Source organism: Camelina sativa, chromosome 8 (assembly GCF_000633955.1).
Source record: "Camelina sativa cultivar DH55 chromosome 8, Cs, whole genome shotgun sequence".
In the NCBI taxonomy this organism is placed as follows: Eukaryota; Viridiplantae; Streptophyta; class Magnoliopsida; order Brassicales; family Brassicaceae; genus Camelina; species Camelina sativa.
Genome location: NC_025692.1, coordinates 1,255,636 through 1,278,079, shown reverse-complemented (window position 1 = coordinate 1,278,079; position 22,444 = coordinate 1,255,636). Strand labels below are relative to the sequence as shown.

Sequence of the window (22,444 nt, the reverse complement as noted above, 5' to 3'; positions counted from 1 at the left end):
AAAAAAAAAAAAAAAAAAAAAGCCAAGTAAACAACCAAGAAAATACAAAAAAACAAAAACAAAATGCGAAGTTAATGGAAATAAAAGGAACCCAAAAAAATGTTACTAACCTCATTGAATATGTGAAAGAGATCAGGATGATCATAGAATGCCTCAGTGTGTTTCTCTTCAAGATCAAGTTGTTTCCTTTTCAATGTCTGTAGGAATAAAAGAGAAGAGACATATAAGTAAAATTGTTTCTACACATAATTAATCTCTGAAAAATACTAACATTACCTCATCAAGTGTTATCCAATATTCCTCTTGCGTTCTGTCAAAACTTTTTTTAGCACTTGAGCGACAAGACATCCAAGATTCAACTTCGGAGCACACAGCTGGAACGTGAAGTGGCTTTTGACACTAACAAATTGTAAATGTATATGGGTTATAAGTTTTTGACACTAACAAACTGTAAATGGGATGGGTTAATTAGGAGATTAAACCACAAAGCTATATATGTATGCAGCATAAAACATACCAGATTACAGATAGACGTGTCCTGAGTGAAATCAGGAGAAGGATCCATGATTTGAAGGATTTTAGAAGAGCAAAACAATTTGGGAGGAGATCTATCTGTCAAAACCTTAGGAGGAAACGAAATGTACAATTGTTGGATTCGGCATTTGGAAACCCTCTGATCGATCCCTTTTGTTTCCAGATGGGCTTTTTTTACCGATTGGGCTTATAATGTCGGTCCACGAATAATTTGGCTTTTTATCTGTTTGTTCTTCGTGGGTTCAATTGTGATGTTCTCTGTTGGTTAAATGTGTACAATTTTACTAGGAGTATTATAAGCTAGTGAATAGTGGGGGTTTGTTTTGTTTCAGGAAATATGGAACAGTCCTTATTCCAATGATAGTTTCCCAGTTTATGCGGAGGACATTGATGCGGGTGGTGATGCGGCTCCTTCAACCACAATGCTTTCTGAAGTTTCCAAACGTCTCAAGATTACTATTATTGGTGGCTCTATTCCAGAAAGAGTTGGGGATCGTTTGTATAACACTTGATTCATCTTCTGAGATTTAAAAGGCCATAACGAGCCCAACCTTGAGAAGATGTAAACAGTTGACTGGATCTAAGAACCATCTCCAATTGGTAAGCTTTTTAACAAGTTTTTTAGCATTATTTTGATTACAAAAAATACACATTCTTAAGCTGAGAACTTTTGTAAGATAAAATAAAAATGTATGCCTCCAATCCAATGGGAAAGTTCTAAAAAGCAAATTTCTTAGCATTAAGAGAATTTGTTTTACACACCATGACACAAACAAAGTATATAAGCCATGACAAAGACAGAGTACAAGCCAGATAAACCATGACACAATGGTAATAAGTACAAGAGTATTTATTTCATCAGAACTACAAAGTAGTAGTAGTTCAGCCGGTTACTGGAAAATTTTAGAAAGTAAACAGACAGAGAAAGTGAGAATGGTTACACATACTTGTGTAAAAGAGTATGTGACATCCGGATTTCCAAAAAAGCAAGCTCAGCTTTCCTGATAGCCTTTGAAGATAATGGCAAATATGAAATAAACCCAAATTAAAACCCATAGGCCATAGGCATAAAACAAGCAAAAGAATGGTTAAACCTCATCCTAGACCCACTTCATATGTTCGGATATGAGGATCAAAGGATTTTCCATTGTGAACCTGCAGGAAGAATCGACTTAACCATGTTTAAACCAAATACATATTCACATGGAAAGAAGGAAGAGTCTCTTTTAGAGAGCCTAGAAACATACATACCTCATCCCACTTAATTAAATGAGCATATTCAATGCAATGAGCTTCGATTGAATCAAGACCAAGGGCAATGATGTTAAAATCTTTATAAAACTCAAACCTCCTTTGTCTTCAATACGTGAAAAATGCGGCAGAATCTCAACCCCGCTCACTCTCTCCATGAAACGCTTAGCTAGCTGCTACCCCTGCCTTAGGCTTTCACACGTCTTCAAGTCTATACAAGACACCAACATTATAAACCAAACAATCTTGTAACTATCTTACTGAGATTACCACACACAAGGAACAATTTCATGGTCAAAAACAAACTTCAATTTTGAGGGTTTTTTCTAGTGGTAAAACCCTAGTAGAGACAAAGAAGGAAGGGAAACTGGCGATTGAGATTAGTAACCTCGATACGGTCCATATCAATCACATCGAGATTACGAAAACCTAAAAGAGCCAAGTCCTTGAGAAGCTCACAACCCAATCCACCCGCAACAACCACCAGGATTTTCACAAATTCCATTATGTCATCCTCAGCTGTATACCAAAACAAAACTAAGCTCAGGAAAACCCATAAAATCGATTCAAAAATTACAGGAAAAAAAAAAAAAAAAAAAACAAGAAGCGATTGAGAAGAAGCTTGTCGAGGTCTCTAGACTTACTCTGACGAACATCGAGATAAGCCATAGAGAGAGTAGCGATTCACGGCGGAGATATTGAGAGAAAGAAGAAAGCCAGCAAAAAAAACACGCGCAAGATTTTTGCTTTCACTCAATTATTGAGTGACACGTGGTAGGTAAGGAACGATTCTCAAAATCTTAGCTAAGGATTAATTCTTAGCTTAATTAACATTTTTGATTTATTTTTTTACCTTTTTAGTTAAGAAATTTGCTAAAAAACCCTTAGTTGTAGATGACCTAAGACACTATAAAAAGTAACAAGAATGATGTGTTAATTATGTTCTTTGGCTCTGTCAATGGTTTATGTAAGGTTTTTCTGATTTAAGTAAACTAAAAAAGAGCTTAAAACATGAGTATCGCTTAATTTATTATCTAATCTAATCTAAAAATTTATGATTAAAATCCAATTGGAGTGTTTTTCATTATTATTTTTGTATGAAAAATATATACATTAGTCAGTCCACATATATTAGATTAATATAATAAAAATGCTAATGGAAAACAATTATATAAACATATATTTGGTGGTGTATAATCCAAAATTCATCTCCATTTCTAACACTCAATAGTTGTTTGTTGTCTAAATCATAATTGTCATTAATATTCATCACCTCAAAGCTGAAAATGTAGTGGATGATGACACTAATAATTGTTTGAAAAGAAAAAAGTGTGGAAATCATCAATCATCAACATTATTTACATAATCAAAGAGGAAATATAGTCACTTTAGAAAATTTTCAAAACATTATGTTGTTTATCCTTTTCTTCTTTCATATATAATTGGGTTGTTGTTTTCTTTTCAAATACAACAAATGAATATCAAAAGTATGTTTTCATAATTTTTATAAATATTTATCAAAAGTATTGTTTTTCGTTTCATGCGATTACCTTTAAATTTGAAATAATTATAATGTTTAGATAGGATTATAGTCAAAACAATGGACATGAAATTGGATTAGGTTGATAGATTACTTATTTTTGAGTGAGCTTAATAACACTATGATCCTTGAGTGAGATCCCTGGAGGACATGTTAAATCATAGTGGAGGTATAGAGAAGGAAACGCCATAGTATACGGTCTTTCAGGAGACAAATATTTAGAAAGCGTGCGCTGGTAAAAGGAGTAAAAAGGGTCTGATCTCTTAAAAAACTGAACTTTGCATGATTCACATAAGTGGACATGATCCTATTCTCATACTCCAAACCCTTTTTGAGCAATCAAACGTGTTGTTCTCTCCACAATGTTTCTGGTTTCCGGAGGTGGCTGTAAGGACGACATTTTTTTTTTCTTCTACAACAACAAAACAAAACTATCAAATGTACTATTGACAAGAGAAGAATATGATTGGTTCATCACTATTGGACCTTTTATACAACATGGGAGATTATACAGAGACTTTCTAACTAAATGGAAATCTAAGAAAAAAGAATATATACAGAATAGTGTAGCTTAACTAATATTCTCTTTGTTCTCAAAGAGTGTCATTTTGTTAAATAGTGTCATTTTGACATATTTAACACATATTAAGAAAACATTAAAATATTCATATGTGCCTTTATTTAATAAGTATTTAATGGATTAATTTTGTCATAAATTAAGAATAAAACTATGAAATCTAATGTAAAATATGCATTGGGAATCAAAAATAATGCACTGAGAATGTAAAATAAGGAGTAATAGATAAGGGAAGAAGAAGAGTTAACAGAAGAGAAGGAGGTCAAAGAAGGAACCTATGGGCTTAGAGTGTTTTTTTGTAATGGGCTATAGGTGAAACCGGCCCAATTGAATCAATGTTGTGTAGTAGTTTAGTTTACAACTAAGTCGGTTACTTTTCGTTTAATGCGTAAAGACGTTTTTACCCTTTAATTCATCTAGACCCCATGAGAGAATTACTCTCTCGCGAGGCTTTATAATTTCAGTCGTCTCCGATTCTAAAGATATTTTTTTCTCTCGGCGACGGTAACAACAAATCTCCCCCGCGGCTAAAAGGAAGAAGAAGAAGAAAGAAGAAGGCTATGACGACAATCAGTCTACGGAAGGCAAACACAAGACTCCCACCGGAGGTGAATCGAGTGCTCTACGTTCGTAACCTTCCCTTCAACATAACGAGCGAGGAGATGTACGATATCTTCGGCAAGTACGGCGCCATCCGCCAGATTCGAATCGGTTGCGACAAGGCCACCAAAGGCACGGCGTTCGTGGTTTACGAGGATATCTACGACGCCAAGAACGCCGTCGACCATCTCTCCGGCTTCAACGTCGCGAATCGGTACTTAATCGTGCTCTATTACCAGCACGCGAAGATGAGCAAGAAGTTTGATCAGAAGAAGACTGAAGAGGAGATCACCAAGCTGCAGGAGAAGTATGGAGTCTCTACTAAAGATACGTAATTTGTCTTCTTCGATTCCTTTGGTTGTCCTGTTATTGCTGCAATTTAGGGTTTTTAATTTGGGGGAAGATGTGAAACTTTTTTTTTTCTGTATGGTTTTGGTTATGTGTGTTTGCTCTTATGTCCTTTAACATTGACCAATCAATGAAAAAAATCTTTTTTACTCCAAATTTAGCTATTGCTCTTACGAAATTTTATTACTTTGATGCAGTTGATAACCTTGTTCGAAGTCATATCATGTTTCTTTGATTTTTTTCTGATGAAGGCATTGATCGATTTGGTTTTAGGTTCAAACTGCCTTTGCCCTTATTGATATATGTGTTTAGCTCTATGATTATTTTTCCAAATTGGTGCTCACTGTTTTGCTAGGAAGTAAGAACAAATTTCACTAAACACATACAAGAGAATTGATAAAAGAATTTTTAAGTACATTGAGAAACCCCATGGCACTTTAAGCACTAGTAGACAACCAGAAAAGAAAATGTACATACATCAAACACCTCCCCCAAACCCTCCAGTTTATGATTTTGTCTTCCTTCTTGAGCCCTCTCCTCCCTAATAGATATCTTCCAGTTCAATCATTAGCGGTCCGAGCATAACTTTAGAATAAATTTTTCTCTTTGATATTTTGCTTTGCCTTATCTCTCATTTGTGAAAAGGAAGATGAGTTTCTCGACCCAATGTGCTGCTCTCCTTCTATCTCCTCCTCTCTTCCTCTACTTCAATAATTGTTTATTTAAATGACATCTCACGCCGCTTCTTTGGGATAGGATCCGGGTTTCCTTTTCTCATCATTGCCACAAATTCATCATAGTTTATCCGACCATCCTGCAATTGTTAATATCATTTTGGTTAGTAACAATGAGATTGTGAGCTGCTTGTTACATTTGAAGGGACTGTAGTTACTTACATTGTCTCCATCAACCTCAGAAATTATCTCCTTAATGTCTCTGCCATCATTCATGCCAAACTCCCGTAAGGCTTGCTCTAGCTCTTCCATTGTGATATATCTATGAACAGCAAGCATTATTTTAAGGTGAAATTTTTGTTGCATACCAAGCTTCATAATTGTTTTCTTTTTTTGCTTTTGGTACATAAGTTCTTTATGGATAACAAACAGTGAAGTACTTACCCACTGTTGTCTTTGTCAAAGTGTTGGAAGGCTGAGTAAAGATGTTCTTCTTTGTCAAGTCTGTTAATGTGCATTGTGGCTGCGATGAATTCACCATAGTCTATTGTTCCATTACCATCAGCATCAGCCTGTAGAATTCCATGTAACGCAGAGCAAAAAAAACAGAAAATCGGTAGTGAGTCTCCTTTACTGTTGCTCAGCATTTGACTTAAGCTAAAACTCTTGCTAGTATCCAAAGGACTTACAGCTTCCATTAGCTGCTGGACTTCGTATTCTGACAACCTTGTACCTTGTTTAGCTAGTCCCTGTCTTAGCTCCTCGAGTGTTATTGTTCCACTGCTATCAGTGTCCATACCTTTAAACATCTCCTTTAACCCCATGATCTCTTCCTCTGATAAGCACCCTGCTATCACCTGTTGGAAGGTTTCAGGTTAGAATATTATACTGAAAGCTATATTATTTTCTATTGGGTAAGGAATATGATTGTTACCCGTAATGCAACTTTCTTGAAATTGTTCATTGCTTTGAACTGCTTGAGCCTGGACATCACCGCATTGTCAAGAGGAACATCTGGTGCCTCTCCATCCTCCTTGATCCATGGATGGTCTTTACAAAGGGTAAAAACATTAGAGATATATATTTAAAATTGCACAGAGAGATTGTTATGCTTTTGACATTTTTGGTATGTTAATAGATGCTTACTTAGAACTTGGGCAGCTGTTAGTCTTTGCTTGGGATCAGAGTTGAGCATCTTCTTAACAAGATCCTTCGCCTGAGGCGAGATAGATGGCCATGGATCGCTTGAGAAATCAACATGTCCCCTTAGGATGGCGTTGAATATCCCATTCTCCGACTCTATGATCAGGTAAATAAACAACACATGAATATAAAAAACATCTTCAGATATGTGTATAATATATTTTTTGGGTAGATAAAATAAGAAGTAGAATATATCTTTACCAGCCCAGAATGGTGGAACACCACACAAGAGGATATACAACATGACACCAATACTCCAAATATCGGCTTCTGGTCCATACTTCCTTTTCAAAACCTCAGGTGCAATGTAATAAGCACTCCCCACAATATCCTTGAACACCTCTCCTGTAACACAGTGGAAACAAAAAATCTATGAGTATAACCTTGACCCGTTTTATTTGTTATGCAGGACTTTACAATGATGCTGATTCAAAACCTGGCTTGTAGAAAACCGACAGCCCAAAGTCCGTGGCTTTGAGAGGAGAATTTTCATCTTTGTTGAGTAACAGAAAGTTCTCTGGCTTTAAATCCCTGTGAATAACCCCCATGGAATGGCAAGTATGCACAATCTGAACAATGGTTCTTAGCAACGAAGCAGCTGCTTTCTCCGAGTAATGTCCTTTAGCAATAATCCTATCGAACAACTCTCCACCTGCGCAAAGCTCCATAACCAAATGCACAGAATGCTTATCCTCATAAGCTCCTTTAAGCTCCACAATATTAGGTTGACCAGTCAGGTGATGCATGATCTGCACTTCTCTTCTTACATCCTCAATGTCTTCCTTGTTCACAAGCTTCCTTTTTGCAATCGTCTTGCAAGCAAATTGCTGACCTGTTGCCTTCTGTGTGCAGAGGTGGGTGACACCAAATTGGCCTCGCCCGAGCTCTTTCCCTAGAGAATATGAAGATTTCACATCTTCCATGGGTCGACCTAAGACAGGGCCTATAGGACCTTGTTTGGTTGCAGGAGGAGGAGAAGGAGGCGCATGTTTCGATGGTACAGAAGCTTCCGCGGTTGGACCAGTCTTATTGGCAGCATTTGAAGCGGTAGCCCCGTTTTCCAGTCCATCTCCGTTATCGGCCGAGTCCTGTCCGTGAGAGCAACAATTTCCNTCCGTTTTCCAGTGCATGTCCATCTCCGTTATCGTCCGAGTCCTGTCCGTGAGAGCAACAATTTCCCATTGTTGCATAAAAGGGTGGGGGGAGGAGGAGGTAAAAGCTCAAAGGAGGAGGTAAATGCTCAAAGGAGGAAGAGAAAATAGAAAGGTTTTTAATTTTTTTGTGTAATTTTCTTCTCTTAATTTTTTTTTTCTTCCCTGGTTTTTGTTTCTTCTTTAGCAAGAAAAATTTAGGTGTTTTGGTTGTGAATGACTATGAATAGAATGTGTTTTTTACTTCGCTGGCCTTCGGTTCAAAGGGTTATAGGGTTTGTTGATAGGGAGGGAGTTTAGGACAAAAGCTTGTCTGTTATTTTGGTATTTAAAGTAAAACAACATTTAGGATTGAGGACAAAGGTTAAGAGCAAATCCTGGGATTACAAAACTGTCTGTTCTTATCTTCCAAATGTCAAGTACTTGTCGACAAAAAAATGTCTAACTATTTTGATAAAGTTTTTTTTTTTTTTTTGACAGCGATTACTCTTTCATTATCAAGATTTTATGCTTAATTTTTAATATTGTCTAAATTGTAGACCTTTTTCCTTATAAAAAGATATTTTATGAGTTTCATTTTTAGAATGATGTTTTACAAATTTATTTCGACATAAAACTATATTTGTTTCACATTTTGTGAGTTATACCCGTTGATATTTTACAGAACGTTTTAATTTAATCGATTTATTATTTATAAGTTAAACGGTAATTTAGTGCGAAAAAAGGGGAGGATTACTATACTAGGTCATAAATCGTTGTTTATTACTAGAAGGGGGTAAGGAGGTTTATTCAAAATAGCAAAATCGCCCTTGGAAAATGTGTTACGAAAAATAATAATTACGAAACATGCCATTGTAATTAAAAGCCACGTAGGAAAGAGTAGGAAAGAGAGCGTTAAAAGGGAGTTGTGTTTGGAGGGAAAATATCCCGCCAATCCATAAGTCTACCATTGTAGTTACGATAGAGTTAGATGAGGTTGGTAGAGTTAGTGAATAGATTTATGGATTTTCTGAGAGTAATGCGGTAGATTGAAGTACAATGGTGGTAGAGATATAGTTATATGATAGAGTTAACAAACTAGTAGAGTTATGCGAGAGAGATATAAATAGTTATGGTAGAGTTAGTAAAACCCGTAGAGTTATACGGTAGAGTAAGTCGTTGCCGTAGACTTAAATTTAGTGGTGGTAGAGTAAGTAAGAAAAATATTGTTAGAGTTATGGGCGAAATAGAGATAGGCGATAGACTTAATTGTAGTGGTGGTAGAGTAAAAAGGTAAAATTGAGTTATATGGCAGACTAATAATTAGTGACGGCAGAGTTATTGTTGGTGATAGAGTTATTGTTGAGAATAGAGTTTTTGAATTATGTTGTGATAGAGTTAACGCTTACTAAAATAGCTTAAAATTCGTAGACTTAGCGTTTTGTGTGGTGATAGAGTTAGTAATTGGTAGTAGATTTAAGAAATTTAAGTCAACATTAGAAAAACAATTTTTAGGTTAAATAAGATTGCCTAAATGGTAAAAAAAGACAAAATTGCCCTAAACAAAGAGATACCTAAATTTGTATTTTGTTGGATATGTATGTGTTGGTAAAGTGCTGATGGAGATCACTATAATTGCAATTTTTTGTATGGCCTAAGGATAGGCTAAAAGAGTTGGCTCATACTTATCTAGTTATCTTCATGATCTAAAAACAAACCATGTTGTTTTCATTTGTCTGGTTGGTATGTACATGTTATAATAAAGTTTGAGAGTTTGAGGCAATTGAGTTGTCGGTTTATAAATGTGATCAAGCCAATTGGATATATATGCACAATCAATGCAATAAAAGTTGGATGCGTTACATTCCTGGTGTGACACATCAGCCTCAACATTGAAGCTGGTGTTGACACATCAGTTAAAAAGAGAAACCAATAAAATTAAAACATTAATACAAATCAGCTCTAATTTTGCTTATTTGTCATCATTCCAATTATTTTAAAAATCTAGAAAATAAAATATAAAAAAAAAGAACTGGAATCAAATTTCTCGATTCTCACTCCCAAATCTGACACCACGAAGTCCCGCTTGACGCTCTCGCCAGATTGTGAGGTTTGTTGGATTGTTGGTTTGTTGTTCACAAAGTTTTGATTTCTCTCCCAAGTCTAACTCGGCTAATGAAACAAGAGATCCTCGCCTCTCTCTGCGAAACCCAAATCACTAAACATGTAGACAATTTTTGAATGCCCGTTTGCTTTTTTGAAAGTTTAATGACAGATGAGAAGGAGATCATTGATGACTATAGCTCAGATGAGGAAGACGAAGAAGATGATGATGATGTATCGATGGCGAGAGTAGCAACGAAGAAGACGACGATGAAGAAGAAGAAGATGATCGGAGTTTGAGGTATTTGTTTATTTTGGTGGTGATCTAATTTCTCAGATTTAATTCTTTAGTTTTTTTTTTATCGGTTATGGATTTGTTTGATTTAGTGGAGATGATAGCGAATTTTGTTTTACAATGGGAGATTTTTGTTTTGTTTTACACTTATATCAACTTCAAGTAAGAAGTTAAGAGATTTTTATAATGCCTTTCTCCAAAGAGGATTTGTAAACTCTTGTTTTGATTACTCACAAGTACGATAATTTATCTTTCATATGAATGACCAATGTGTATAAATACCGGTATGTATGTTTTTGTTTCCTTAAATTGGTGGTATAAAGTAGAAAGGACTTGGGTTTGGTATATAACTTGAATGACTAATTTTGTTTCGATTGTACTTTTATTTCATGACCTTGCTTCATCATGATAGTGCTCATATTGTTACAAGTAGTATTAATTCTTCCACAACATTGTTAAACTGTTCTCCTATCATCTTCTTTGCAGTTTAGAAGCAGTGGATGGTCACAAGATAAGTGTACGATTTCCTCTTTGTGTAAGTTTCTTTTAACTTTGTATTTTCTACATGTCTCTCTCTTTTGGTAAATTCAGTTTTTTCTATCTTTCTTTCAATTTGTCGTGTTTGGTATTTGCTTTAGAAAACCAAAGATTTGCATGCGTTGATCTAAGTGTGTGTATAAATAGTAAAAGTCATTGTTGGTACAATAGATTTACAACAACTTTGAATCATTAACTTAGTATATAGATATAAGTCAATCCGTAGTTTGCTAAGAAGAAGGTGACCAAAAACTGAAATTAATATATCTATTTAACAAGGTGAATTGTTGGATTATTATCCTTTTCAAAAAAAACTAAAAGGTTGATTGTTGGACATGTTTCTGTTACAAAACTTACAGCGGTTAAGACATCTCATGGTGGTGTCTCTGGGAATTGTGGTCTCCTTAAGCTCACATAATAGAGTTGAGTCAAAATGCTAGAAACTCATGTAGTCTGTATGTTTGTATTCTTCATAGCAACTTCACACTGGTTGGAGGTTTTTTTTTTCTGATTATATTGGGGTTTGTTTTTTTTTTTCTGATTATAATTGTGCATTGTTTTCTGTTAGGACAATGTCGTTAAGTTTATTCTCAAACCCCTTAGCAACAACAGCAAACGCCCAGCTGTTGTTTCAAACTTAGCAATAGATGTTTCAGCAGCAGCAGACCAATTCCTTCTTCTCGCAATCGCTACCGCAACAACAACAACAAACAAAAAATACAACAACTGTATTTGTTCACCAACGTTAAGCTTCGGCCAATTACAGTACCAAGTGGACCTATCTTCATCCGATTCTCATAAACTCCTACTTTTTTTTCCTTTTCTTATTAGAGGTTGCTTTAGAGATTACGGTTATTGGATAAATTGTTACAGTTCTTGTTCAAATTGTGAAATTTTGAAAAACATGAACTTGTTGCTCCCTTAAATTCGATATTTTTAGAGTCTTTGATGCAACGGCTATTGATATTTTATTCTTTATATTTAGAGAGAATATATTGGATTATAGAAGTGTCACAAGACATGCAAATACTAATGCATCAAAGTTGCTATTATTTCCCATTACTCGCCTTAGACTAAATAAGTTTTTAGAAAAACATAAAACTAACAAGGATTCATTGATTCAATAAAAGTATCAAACAAACTCAATGCTAAAATAACCTGCAAGCTAATGATTCACTTGACAAATTGATCAACATGTAAAATTTAAAAACAATCCCTCGACATAACGTGAGTATTAACCTAGTAAAGCTAATGGTGGTACGAAGCTACTGAAAGAGTCGACGAAGAAAGAACAAAATAATAATTTCGAACATGTTATGTTATGATCCACTTCTTGTCTTGCAGTTAACAATTACGAAGCCTCAAAAACTAATCCCTAAAAATATAGAACTATAATATTTAATTACAAGAGTCAACACTCAAGAAGCAGCAGATTCACAAATTTTGAAAATCAAAACAGACAATAATGTACACACTTGGTAGAAACTTTCACATCTGGAATCATTTGACTAAAATTGAAAAACAACCACCACCACTGTTTAATTCAAGAACCCAACTTCTCATCTAAAGTAACCGGAACAAATAACAAGTCAACCCTTCCTCAGGCCAGAAGCTTCGCCGGAATCGAACCACAACAACCTAGTAACCCATGTCTCATTCTCAAATACAAGCCTCAGACGAGGCAGCACCGCCGCAAAGCCAACAAATTCCAAGATCAAAACTTTTCAGATCAACCTCGAACGCAACCGGAACAAATAACAAGTCACCACCACTCCCAATCCAACGAGAACAGAACCGCAGAACCAGATCGGGAAACTGAACCGTCTAAGACCAGATCGGAGAAGCGAGACGGGACCACCGGGAAATAGATCCGTCTATGAACATCACCAACCCGCCACCAATTCTTCGAGATTGTCACCACGCCGGCAATAACCACCATCACCGAGAGAAAAGGATAAAGGGAGGAGACGAAGAAGCTAAAGTTTGAGTAAGCTAAAAAGACAAACATGAACCAACTAAGAAGATAAGCTGCTTAACTACGAGGAACCGGGACCGACGATGGTGTTGTGGAAGCCACTCATCTCCGGCCATCGGAGAAATTTTTTTCTTGACGGCTAACGCGAACGCTCGAGAGAGAAAAGAGTTTTGGAATTGACGGTGGTTTATGTTAGTTTTTTTTCTGATTTTTATATATATTTTAGTTTTTTCTAATTCAAAAATAATTCTTAATAGCACTTGTGCAAATACAACATTATAAAAGTGGTTTAACGTCTTCTGGCAACAAATTAGTACTACTCTAGTAAGTGAAAGAAAATAGAGACTAGTTTAGTAATAAACCACGATTTATGTACTAGTAATTCTTTCAAAAAAAAAATTATGTAAATTTTTTAATCTTAGTGCTCATTCAACTAAAAACATTGTTTATAATGAAACTAGGTTCGGACTCGCACGTATGTGCGAAGTTATTTTTGCATAATTTTTAAAATATATAATTGTCAAGCGATCAAACCCGTCTAATATGTCTGATTGCAACGTTTAAATTTTTTTGACCTGAAAAAACTCCATTCCTCATAATTCATATGAGTAAATAGTATGTCCACATATGTTCTGCTTGAATTCTTGTTCCCAGAATTCTTATCCCGTATTTTGTCATACATGAATATACCAACACAAAATTCTCATAACCTAATTACTATTGAACTAATTTGAACGATTTCCTAAAATATAATAATATGTTGTTTAATCTTGTTTTTTCTTCTTAATATGTAAATTGGGTCAGTTTGGCTACATGGATATTTGATATGATTTTTTTTTAACCCTTAAATGTATTTTCCAATTAATAGTATAGATTTCCTTCGATTATTGAATGAAATATTCTTTAGTTATACTAATGACAATTTAATGTAAATAATATAGTAAAAGAAGGGTAAATAATAAAATATGATATAAAGCGTGAGTATTTTATATAGGAGATACCAGAAGATATTTTATTAAGGAGAATTCTATTAATTTGGATATTATTAATTTTTTAAGTAATATATGTGTCTGTAATTGTTGGAGAAAAAAAATTACAAAATTGATTCGTGAGAGGGAAGGCTATAATTGGTCATTAGATCTCTTATATAATTGGTCTTAGTTATGATATTATGTCACTGGATTTTATAAACTTTAATTGGTCATTAGATCCCTATATATCTCAGCTATTGGTATAATATTATTACTTGTTTTCATTTTTACTTGAGTGGGTTTTCTAAATTTTAAGATTTCTGTAAAAACACTATAACTACATATTTATATATAATGTTTAACTACATAGTTATCCAAATAAAAGTATATATTTATGTCATTTTAATTGGTGATCATATGTTTTTTTGGATAAATATAGTTATTGTTTTTAGCAAAAAAATAAACATTGAGCCAGTTTCAAATAATATTCTATTCTTTTACTATTAGAGCTTTATAAAATTATTAGAAATATACCATCCCCTATATAGTTATAGTGTTTCTGAAGATATAATTTTAAATATATATTTTTTACATCTCATAATATAGTTATATTATTATATTACCATACATAGTGAAATAAATTTAATTTTAAAAATATGTAGGAGATAATATTTATCAATTTTTGAATAATATTTACTAATTTTAAAATTTATAGAAGCAACATATTATGTATATAAATAACTGAATAGTAGTGGCAGTTGACAATTTATATATATATATAGCAGTGATAATTTCATATAATTTTATAGAATATTAAGGGTGAACAATAAATTGAATACTAAACTTTCTCCGGACGACACGGGGATAGAAGGAGTAACGGTGTGAGATGGCAATGAAATTAATTGGGAAATTGCAATTGCTGGACGGTGTGTTAATCTTTTTGTCATTTGAAGTTTTACACACAATCGCTGGACGCGTTCAGAAATCACACACCAAATACCGCGTCTCGAACATTACAGTCATGAGTCACCCAAAGTCATTGACTATGGGAGAGAGCGTAATTAAGCAAGACTGAGCAAAAACAGATTTGGAAATTGGAATATCCCGTCGGTTTGGCCTTTCTCTTTTGGTGGATTATCTCGTCGATGCGATGAGGAGTGGGAGGAACTTTCCACCTAGAGGTCATTCATGGCCACTGCCATCTTCCGCCACGAGAGCGCAGCGTCCGTCTTTTCTCTGGGCGAGGCGGCGGAATCTGATATTGAACGGAGGGACTCCTTCGTCTATCAGACTTCCACGGCCTACCAAACGCTCGCCCGAAGCTAGAGCAGCAAATGTTGCCGCTGTTATTGAGGATTCCGTCGCTTCTTATCGATCATCGAGTTCGGCCGATGCTGCTGCAATTTCAAATGGTCGTCGTCGTCTATTAGATGATGATGATGATGATGATGATGATGATGATAATGATGATGATGCTGATGAATGTCCATCATTGCCTTACCCTATTTCTCCGTCCACACCCATCTCTGATTCTCTGTTGAAATACGATGTGTTTATCAGTTTCCGAGGACCTGATGCTCGTGAGAATTTTGTGAGCCACCTCTACGACGACCTGCTTCGAGAGGGAATTGAAACTTTCATAGACAGTGTAAAGCTTGAGGCAGGAGATGAGATTCAACCGGCGTTGTCGGATGCGATCGAGAAATCTAGAATCTCTGTTGTGATTTTTACCAAGGAATACGCCTCTTCCAAGTGGTGTCTGAGAGAGCTTGCAAAGATCATGGAGTGTAGGAGGACTCAAGGCCAGATAGTTTTGCCAGTCTTTCTCGCTGTTCAACCCATGGAGGTTAGGTGGCAGACGGGCAGCTACGAGTTAGCCTTTTCTAGGCATGATGAGGGATCCCAGTCAGCCGAGGAAGTAAAAGGATGGAGAAAAGCCATGAGCGACGCAGCTAATCTCTCCGGATTTGATTCCGATGCAGTCAGGTAGATGTAGTGGATCTACAGATAACGATCGATATTTATTGAATCATGTTCGCTGTTAATTAATTTTAGTTAACTGCTTTAGTCAGCTGTTCCTAGGAATTGGTTTATTAATTAGCGAATTTGTCAGAATTCCTAGTTACCTCTATGTTACTGTACCCTCTTTTGATAAAATCACTCAAACTGTGTCTACATTGTCTTTGAAAACTTGGTCTTCCTCTAAAAAGTGGAAGTAACATGTGCTTTGTTTGAAGTTTGCAAACTTGTGTCTGAATATATTTGAACCGTACAAACTTCTCTTGAATTGATTTTTTTTTGGCCACTTGAAAATCTTCGTTACGGTATTTCGTTTTGTCTTTCTGAATTTATTTGATGTTTTTGCAGGCCTGCCTCTAAACTTGTGGATGAAATTGTTTCAGATGTATTAGAGAAGCTAAAAAGCATTTGCTTGTGCGAAGATGAGGGCTTGGTGGGAGCTTATTCTCACGTAAAGGAAGTGGAAGACTTGTTGAAAAATGGATCAGATGAAGTGCGGACTATAGGAATATGTGGAGTTGGTGGTATTGGGAAGACTGCCATTGCTGGAGCTGTTTTTAATCGTCTACATCAACAGTTCGATAGCTACTGCTTTCTTGCAAATGTTAGAGAAGAATCTGAAAAGCGTGGACTCCCTAGCTTAAGAAACGAACTCTTTCGTCAAATTCTTGGTCAGGCTGATATAAACATAGCGATATAAGGAATCGTCTACGTCGAAAAAAAGTTTTTATTGTTCTGGACGATGTTTGCAGCATGACTCAACTGGAATTTTTAATCAAACAATCGACTTACTTTGGCCCTGGAAGTCGAATCATTATTACAACACGAGACATGGATGTAATCAAGAATGTTGACAATATATGTTCTGTGCAGGGACTATCTGACAGTGATTCTCTTGAACTGTTTTCAAGTTGCGCCTTCAAACAGAGCTATCCTCCTGAAGAATATTTGGAATTGTCAATGAGGGCAGCTGTTTATGCAAAGGGGATCCCTTTGGCTTTGAAAGTTTTGGGTTCCTTTCTCTGTAAAAAAACTGTGCGAGAGTGGGAAAGTGCATTGAGAAGACTCGATAGTTCTCTTGATGAAGAAATCTTCAGTGTACTCCGTGTAAGTTATGATGGACTCAGTGATGAAGAGAGAGGGATGTTTCTCCAACTTGCTTGTTTCTTCATTGGGGAACAGCGAAGTTTCATAAGTAGTCTTCTGGATGGTTGTGGTATCTCTGCGGATATTGGAATGCGTGCACTTGTTGATAAGTGTATGATTACCTTTACGGACGACAGGCTGCAGATGCATAACTTGTTACAGAACATGGGTAGACAAATTGTAAAGCAGCAATCACCTCAGGATCCCAGCAGACGCAGCATGCTGTGGGACTTTGATGAAGTCCATGAAATCTTAACAGAAAATACGGTAATAGTTACAATTACGATGTTTCACTTGCATATGAATTTATAACTAAGAGTCTTATTATTTTTCTGAAAAAAGGGATTAGAAATGACATTTCAAAAATCGAGAAAATGTGTGTTGCACGCATTATAACTTCTTTCTCATCATCAGGGAACTCTATCAACGGAAGCCATATCCCTTGACCTTTCTGAAAACGAAGAGCTGCAGATAAGCTGTCGTGCTTTTGCAGGGATGCGTAATCTGAAATTTCTAAGATTTTCTAACAAGCAGTCTAATGAAGAAAGCTGCAAAACCCACCTTCCAGAAGGCCTTGACTTTCTCCCTCCTAAACTGCTTTTACTTAGGTGGGACTTCTTTCCTTTAGCAAGTTTGCCAGAAAGATTTAATCCGGATAAACTTGTCGAACTTCATCTGTCCAATAGCAAACTTGAGCGTTTGTGGGAAGCAGTACAGGTACAATTTGAATGCTATGCAATTTGGTTTCTATAGCTGAATTTCATTATGAAACTTAAACTTCAACTAATTATGACCTCTTTTATTGCAGTCTCTATCAAATTTAAAATGGATTGATTTTAGCAACTCTCGGTACCTGAAGGAGTTGCCAGACTTGTCAAATGCACCCAAAGTTGAGAGTATCATTGCCCGAGGATGTGAAGATTTAGTGACTATCCCAGCTCCAAGAAACAAGTTGGAATCTCTTGAGTTCCTGGATCTCTCTGGATGCTCAAAGCTAAAAGAGTTTCCAGAGATTTCATGGAATATTAAAAGGTTGTTTTTGGCTGATAGTGGGATAGTAGAAATACCACGATCAATTGAAAATTTCCATCAGCTTGTTGACCTAGACATGAGAAGGTGCACAATGCTTAAGAATGTTGCACAAATCGGTCCAAAGTTGGAAAAGTTAGAATTTGTGGATCTATCTGGTTGTTCTAGAGTTACAAGCTTTCCAGATATTTCTTGTACTGTGGAAGTGCTTCTTCTGAATGAGACTGCCATAGAAGAGATCCCATCTCATATCAAGTACATGAAAAAACTAGAGTTACTGGAAGTGAAGAATTGTCGGAGGTTGAAGAGTCTTCCTAGCAGTATTTGTGCGTTACAGTCTCTAGTGGAACTCAATATTTCTGGATGTCCAAACTTCACTAGCTTTCCTGAAATCACAGAGACTATGGACAGTTTTAAGTATCTTTCTTTAAACGGAACGGCCATTAGAGAGCTACCTCCTTCACTCGAGAACTTGACTGGCCTTTGTTCTCTAGATTTGGAGAATTGCAACAGCCTCATCAGCCTTCCAGATAGCTTATCCAAGTTAAAGTCCCTGGAAGACCTTAATATCTCTGGCTGCTCGAATTTGGATAGCTTGCCAGGACGCATTGGAAATTTTGGATCTTTAGTTCATGTCAGAGCAAGTGGATGCAGAAGTGAAGTTGTTGATTTTATAGAGGGCGGCTCAAGCTCACTACAAATTCTTGATTTAAGTGACTGTGGGATCAAAGAGTTTCCTGAGGCTGTAACACTTTTATCTACAGTGAAAGAGCTAGATATGAGTCAAAATTCTTTCAGCACAATACCTCCAAGCCTCAAGGATCTTCAAGAGCTCCAAACTCTCGATTTAAGCCATTGCCATGAGCTCCTATCTATATCAGGGGTCCCAGCTGGTCTGACAAGGCTTAGCGTACTCAACTGTAGATCACTGGAAACGGTTGCACTCAGTAACTCTTCTGAGCTTCAGCTTTATCCTTTGAACAATGTGGAAGCCTTTTGGTTTGCTGATTGTCCATCACTAAGTCAATATGCAATAGACAACATCAAGGTATTTGCAAAACGCAGAATCCATGTCCTGGCATCCCATTTTGGTGTTATTTTAGGCTTTAGAGGTGAAGAACTGTCTCTCAACATATGGATGAAACCACAACAAATGCAGTATTTGCTCTCTAGCATGTACGGATATGAGAACCTTCATGAAGCACTGATAGGACTGCACACAGCTTTTTTCAGTGATGAACTGATAATAAAGGAGCCTCCATCTATGCTACTTTGTCGCATACTCCATGATTTCCATGAACGGTATAGGTTAGATGTTCAAGGTCTCCTACATTTCTTCTCCTTGATCGCGCATCTATATCTTTATTACCAAGGAAAGCCTTCAACCAATTTCTGCTTACCAGGGGATGATATTCCTGAATGGTTTTGTCACCAAAGAATTGGGTCATTTATTGCAGTTCTGGTTCAGCCTCCCGAACATTCAAATGACAAGGTCTTGTTGGTAGGTTTTGCTATATCGGTTCTTGTTGCATTTGACGACTACCATGATGATAAGGGTATCAGAATCAAATATGAATGTCACTTCCATTCCAACTTTCTTGGCACTCGCGTTGGAGCAGGATATTTGAGGGGATGGGATGGGCAAAAGGGAAAGCGTTTGTCTGTTAAAGGAGATCATTTGTTCTTGGGGTATGATTCGTCTATTATGTTTGATGCGGCCAATGGAATCAAACAATTTGTTAATTATTCTGAAGATCTTGTCAAAGCCACTTTTCGATGTTATGTCGTTGATGAGGATGACAATCCTATCAACTCCTGCAGTGTGAAGAAGTGTGCAATCCAACCTCTTTATGTCAATGACATGGTATTCCTTTCATCTTTCGATCTATATACATTTAACATGTGAATATATATAATCACCTCTTATACTCAATTTATACTCTTCCTTTTTTTCCCTGCATTTCTTGCAAATATTGGTTGTCTTCCGATATGGATACCAGCTATCAAAAAGGTGTTTCAACTTCATCTTTACATTGAATATCTTAAAATTTACCTTTTGTTCGTATTTTTGCCAATTTTCAGACCAAGTCTCCAAAAGAATTCTTAAGCAGACAGAACGTAACCAAAGGATTGACCACAAGTTTTGCAGGGTTTCTTGAGAAGGTTTCTGCTTTCCTCAGACTATAATAGTAATAAATATAATACTACAGTAATTCCGCCTTCATTTATTGAATAACTGGAGAGTCTATCAAGTTGTACATGGACTATGATGTGGCTTTGATGATCTTCACATGATTTTCTGTCATGAGTTGTTACTTTTGACTTGATATATGCTCCTTCGATTTGATGATATAGACTCAGTTGTAGAATGAGGGTTAATCAGTTGTGGTATGTCTATCTTCTTTTGTTCCAACTCTAGACGTTTCTGGTTTCAGGTGTTGCGAAATTTGGACTTATATGGTGCAATTTCATTAGGCATCATGAATGTTCTTGGTGATTTATCTGTGGATGTTGTCCATAAGGTATTTTCTATGTTTACTCTTAGCCCATGTTCTATCTCATCATTGCAGATATTTTTCCAGGCATTGTTAAATATATGTATTTCTTGAATCTGAAAGGTTGCTATCTTTATAGTCATCATGAAAAATTAGTTATCTATTTTTTGCAGGGAGGATATGTTTATATCATGATAAAATGTGATAACGCAGGCCTGCCTTTAGGCCTTCAGATTTTGAATGTGCATCTTGGGACAGCACCACTCGCAGGTTCTTATAATTCTGACGTTATTTGTTCTGTTTAGCTTTCATATTTTTTGGATTAGATTGCAGTGAGGATCATCACGTCTGTTTGTCTAGTTCATGACTCTTCTCTTATTGTTACTATACAGTCAAGCTGATTGAAATGGCCGAACAATCTAAAGATCCAAGGGCGTTCTCAATTGAGTTCTCGGATGTGGACGATGGAGATTTTGGTTGCAGAATCAAAGTCAAAAAATGCGAGTTCCGTCCATTGCAGAGCCATGTCATGGTAAAACCAGTCATAGCCTCTGCATTACTTAGAAATTCGTTCATTGTGTATCATTCAAATTATTTATGTGTCAGAGATTTAACACCCTTACAGCTAATTGGCAGATCTGCTGTTACCTAAGTTTACAAGGACCTAATCACCTAATATTGGTGGAGATGTGACAGATGTCTTTGATGTGAGTTTGCTTCTTCTCTGCTCAGACTTTTGCTTCTGCGATTGTACTTTGGATTAATTAGTGTGTTATCATTGGATCTTGGTCGAGAAAAACGTAAAATGAGTACTAGTTTTAAAGTAAATGTCGGCTGTTTGGGATATTAGAGTTAATTTTAATTGTTTTTTTTAAACATAACTTTTGCTAGGCATAATCAGTATCTGCTTCAACATTATCAAGAGTCAAAGGTTCGGCAAGTTACTTCTTTTAATCAACACGTCTCTGTGTGTGCATGTATAGATTCAGGAGACTTATCAAAAGTAATATGAACATATACTCTTTCCTAATTCGGAGGGAACTGAACCCAATTTTTTCTTCTATTGTTACAAACCACAATACTTTTGGAAGAACTAGCCTGTTGTAATTCGTTAGAGATATATGTAAGAAACTGATATTCAATGTAAGAATATGTTATATAAATGTTAGTGTAGTTTAAATCATACTCCCTCCGTTTCAAAATATAGGATGTTTTAACTAAAGCACGCAGATTAAGAAGTTTTTACTTTTAACAAGTTCAACCAATCATAAACAATACTGCATAATATAAAATACTAAAGTAATATAAAAGTTGCATAGAAACTTGAAAACATCATATATTATGAAACAAAAAACTTCTCTAAAACATCTTATATTTTGAAACGGAGGGAGTATATTCTAGGAAACTGAGTAGTATATACTTCGATCTTGCCACAAGTAGAATTGTTGCAATTTCAGGATCTTCCTCTGTTTACTTCACTAGAGGTTCACCACACCAACTCTAACCTCACTCACATAGAGGTTCGTCTCTCATCTCTCTACTTCTCTTTGTGTTTGTTTCACTCTCAGTTTTGTTTAAGTGAAGAACAAGAAGCTTAGAGAGATAACATAAAAGACTACATTTTATTTTCGGATCCAAGGATAATCTTTCCTTACAAGACACACACATACTTATACTACCTCTTCTACTTGACACACACACATACACCATACTTTAGACCTTACTTCTAGACATCATTATCCTAGGACTTACATTAGCCACTCTACTATGTTGGAACACCAATTCCTCCTAAATTCACTCTTACACAACAACTTTACTTTGGTACTTCATCTAGACATAAAAGCTAAGTTATCGACGGGATGAAGGTGAAGGGTGAGAACCGATTTTGGGCTATGTGAACCGGGTTGAATTGCTTAAACAATAATAAACTAACCAAAACCAATAGATATGGGTAATTAAATGAGAATTATTGTTTGAGAAAGATATAGGATGAAGACTAATTCATGGAGATATAAAT

General features: G+C 35.9%; 4 protein-coding genes and 2 long non-coding RNA genes across 7 annotated transcripts; 4 read left to right on the top strand and 2 right to left on the bottom strand.

The window, feature by feature from the left end:
- On the bottom strand, positions 1,247-2,550 carry LOC104705490. Of its 2 annotated transcripts, XR_754321.2 has the most exons (4): positions 2,430-2,542; positions 2,174-2,304; positions 1,786-1,996; positions 1,247-1,689 (listed from the first exon to the last, which is right to left on the bottom strand). It is a non-coding gene; the product is annotated as an uncharacterized LOC104705490 (long non-coding RNA). The 2 variants fall into 2 exon arrangements; XR_754320.2 differs by having other exon boundaries at positions 1,786-2,304; positions 2,430-2,550.
- On the top strand, positions 4,343-5,003 carry LOC104705489 (splicing factor 3B subunit 6-like protein). Its single transcript, XM_010421505.2, has one exon. The coding sequence runs from the start codon at positions 4,463-4,465 to the stop codon at positions 4,835-4,837; it is 375 nt and encodes a 124-aa protein (XP_010419807.1). The 5' UTR covers positions 4,343-4,462; the 3' UTR covers positions 4,838-5,003.
- LOC104705488 (calcium-dependent protein kinase 17-like) lies at positions 4,915-8,252 on the bottom strand. The gene is made up of 9 exons (XM_010421504.2): positions 7,806-8,252; positions 7,164-7,741; positions 6,929-7,072; positions 6,671-6,823; positions 6,459-6,574; positions 6,214-6,381; positions 5,969-6,096; positions 5,747-5,846; positions 4,915-5,664 (listed from the first exon to the last, which is right to left on the bottom strand). Exons 1-9 carry the CDS (start codon positions 7,907-7,909, stop codon positions 5,569-5,571), a joined length of 1,587 nt encoding a protein of 528 aa, XP_010419806.1. The 5' UTR covers positions 7,910-8,252; the 3' UTR covers positions 4,915-5,568.
- On the top strand, positions 9,908-10,173 carry LOC109126067. The gene is made up of 2 exons (XR_002033135.1): positions 9,908-9,967; positions 10,122-10,173. It is a non-coding gene; the product is annotated as an uncharacterized LOC109126067 (long non-coding RNA).
- LOC104705486 (TMV resistance protein N-like) lies at positions 14,690-16,548 on the top strand. The gene is made up of 2 exons (XM_010421501.2): positions 14,690-15,724; positions 16,106-16,548. The coding sequence occupies exons 1-2, from the start codon at positions 14,889-14,891 to the stop codon at positions 16,455-16,457; spliced, it is 1,188 nt and encodes a 395-aa protein (XP_010419803.1). The 5' UTR covers positions 14,690-14,888; the 3' UTR covers positions 16,458-16,548.
- Positions 16,489-21,590, top strand: LOC104705487 (disease resistance protein TAO1-like). Its single transcript, XM_010421502.2, has 9 exons — positions 16,489-17,170; positions 17,318-17,620; positions 17,712-19,796; positions 20,015-20,095; positions 20,368-20,454; positions 20,601-20,697; positions 20,820-20,959; positions 21,053-21,134; positions 21,319-21,590. The coding sequence occupies exons 1-8, from the start codon at positions 16,511-16,513 to the stop codon at positions 21,077-21,079; spliced, it is 3,480 nt and encodes a 1,159-aa protein (XP_010419804.2). The 5' UTR covers positions 16,489-16,510; the 3' UTR covers positions 21,080-21,134; positions 21,319-21,590.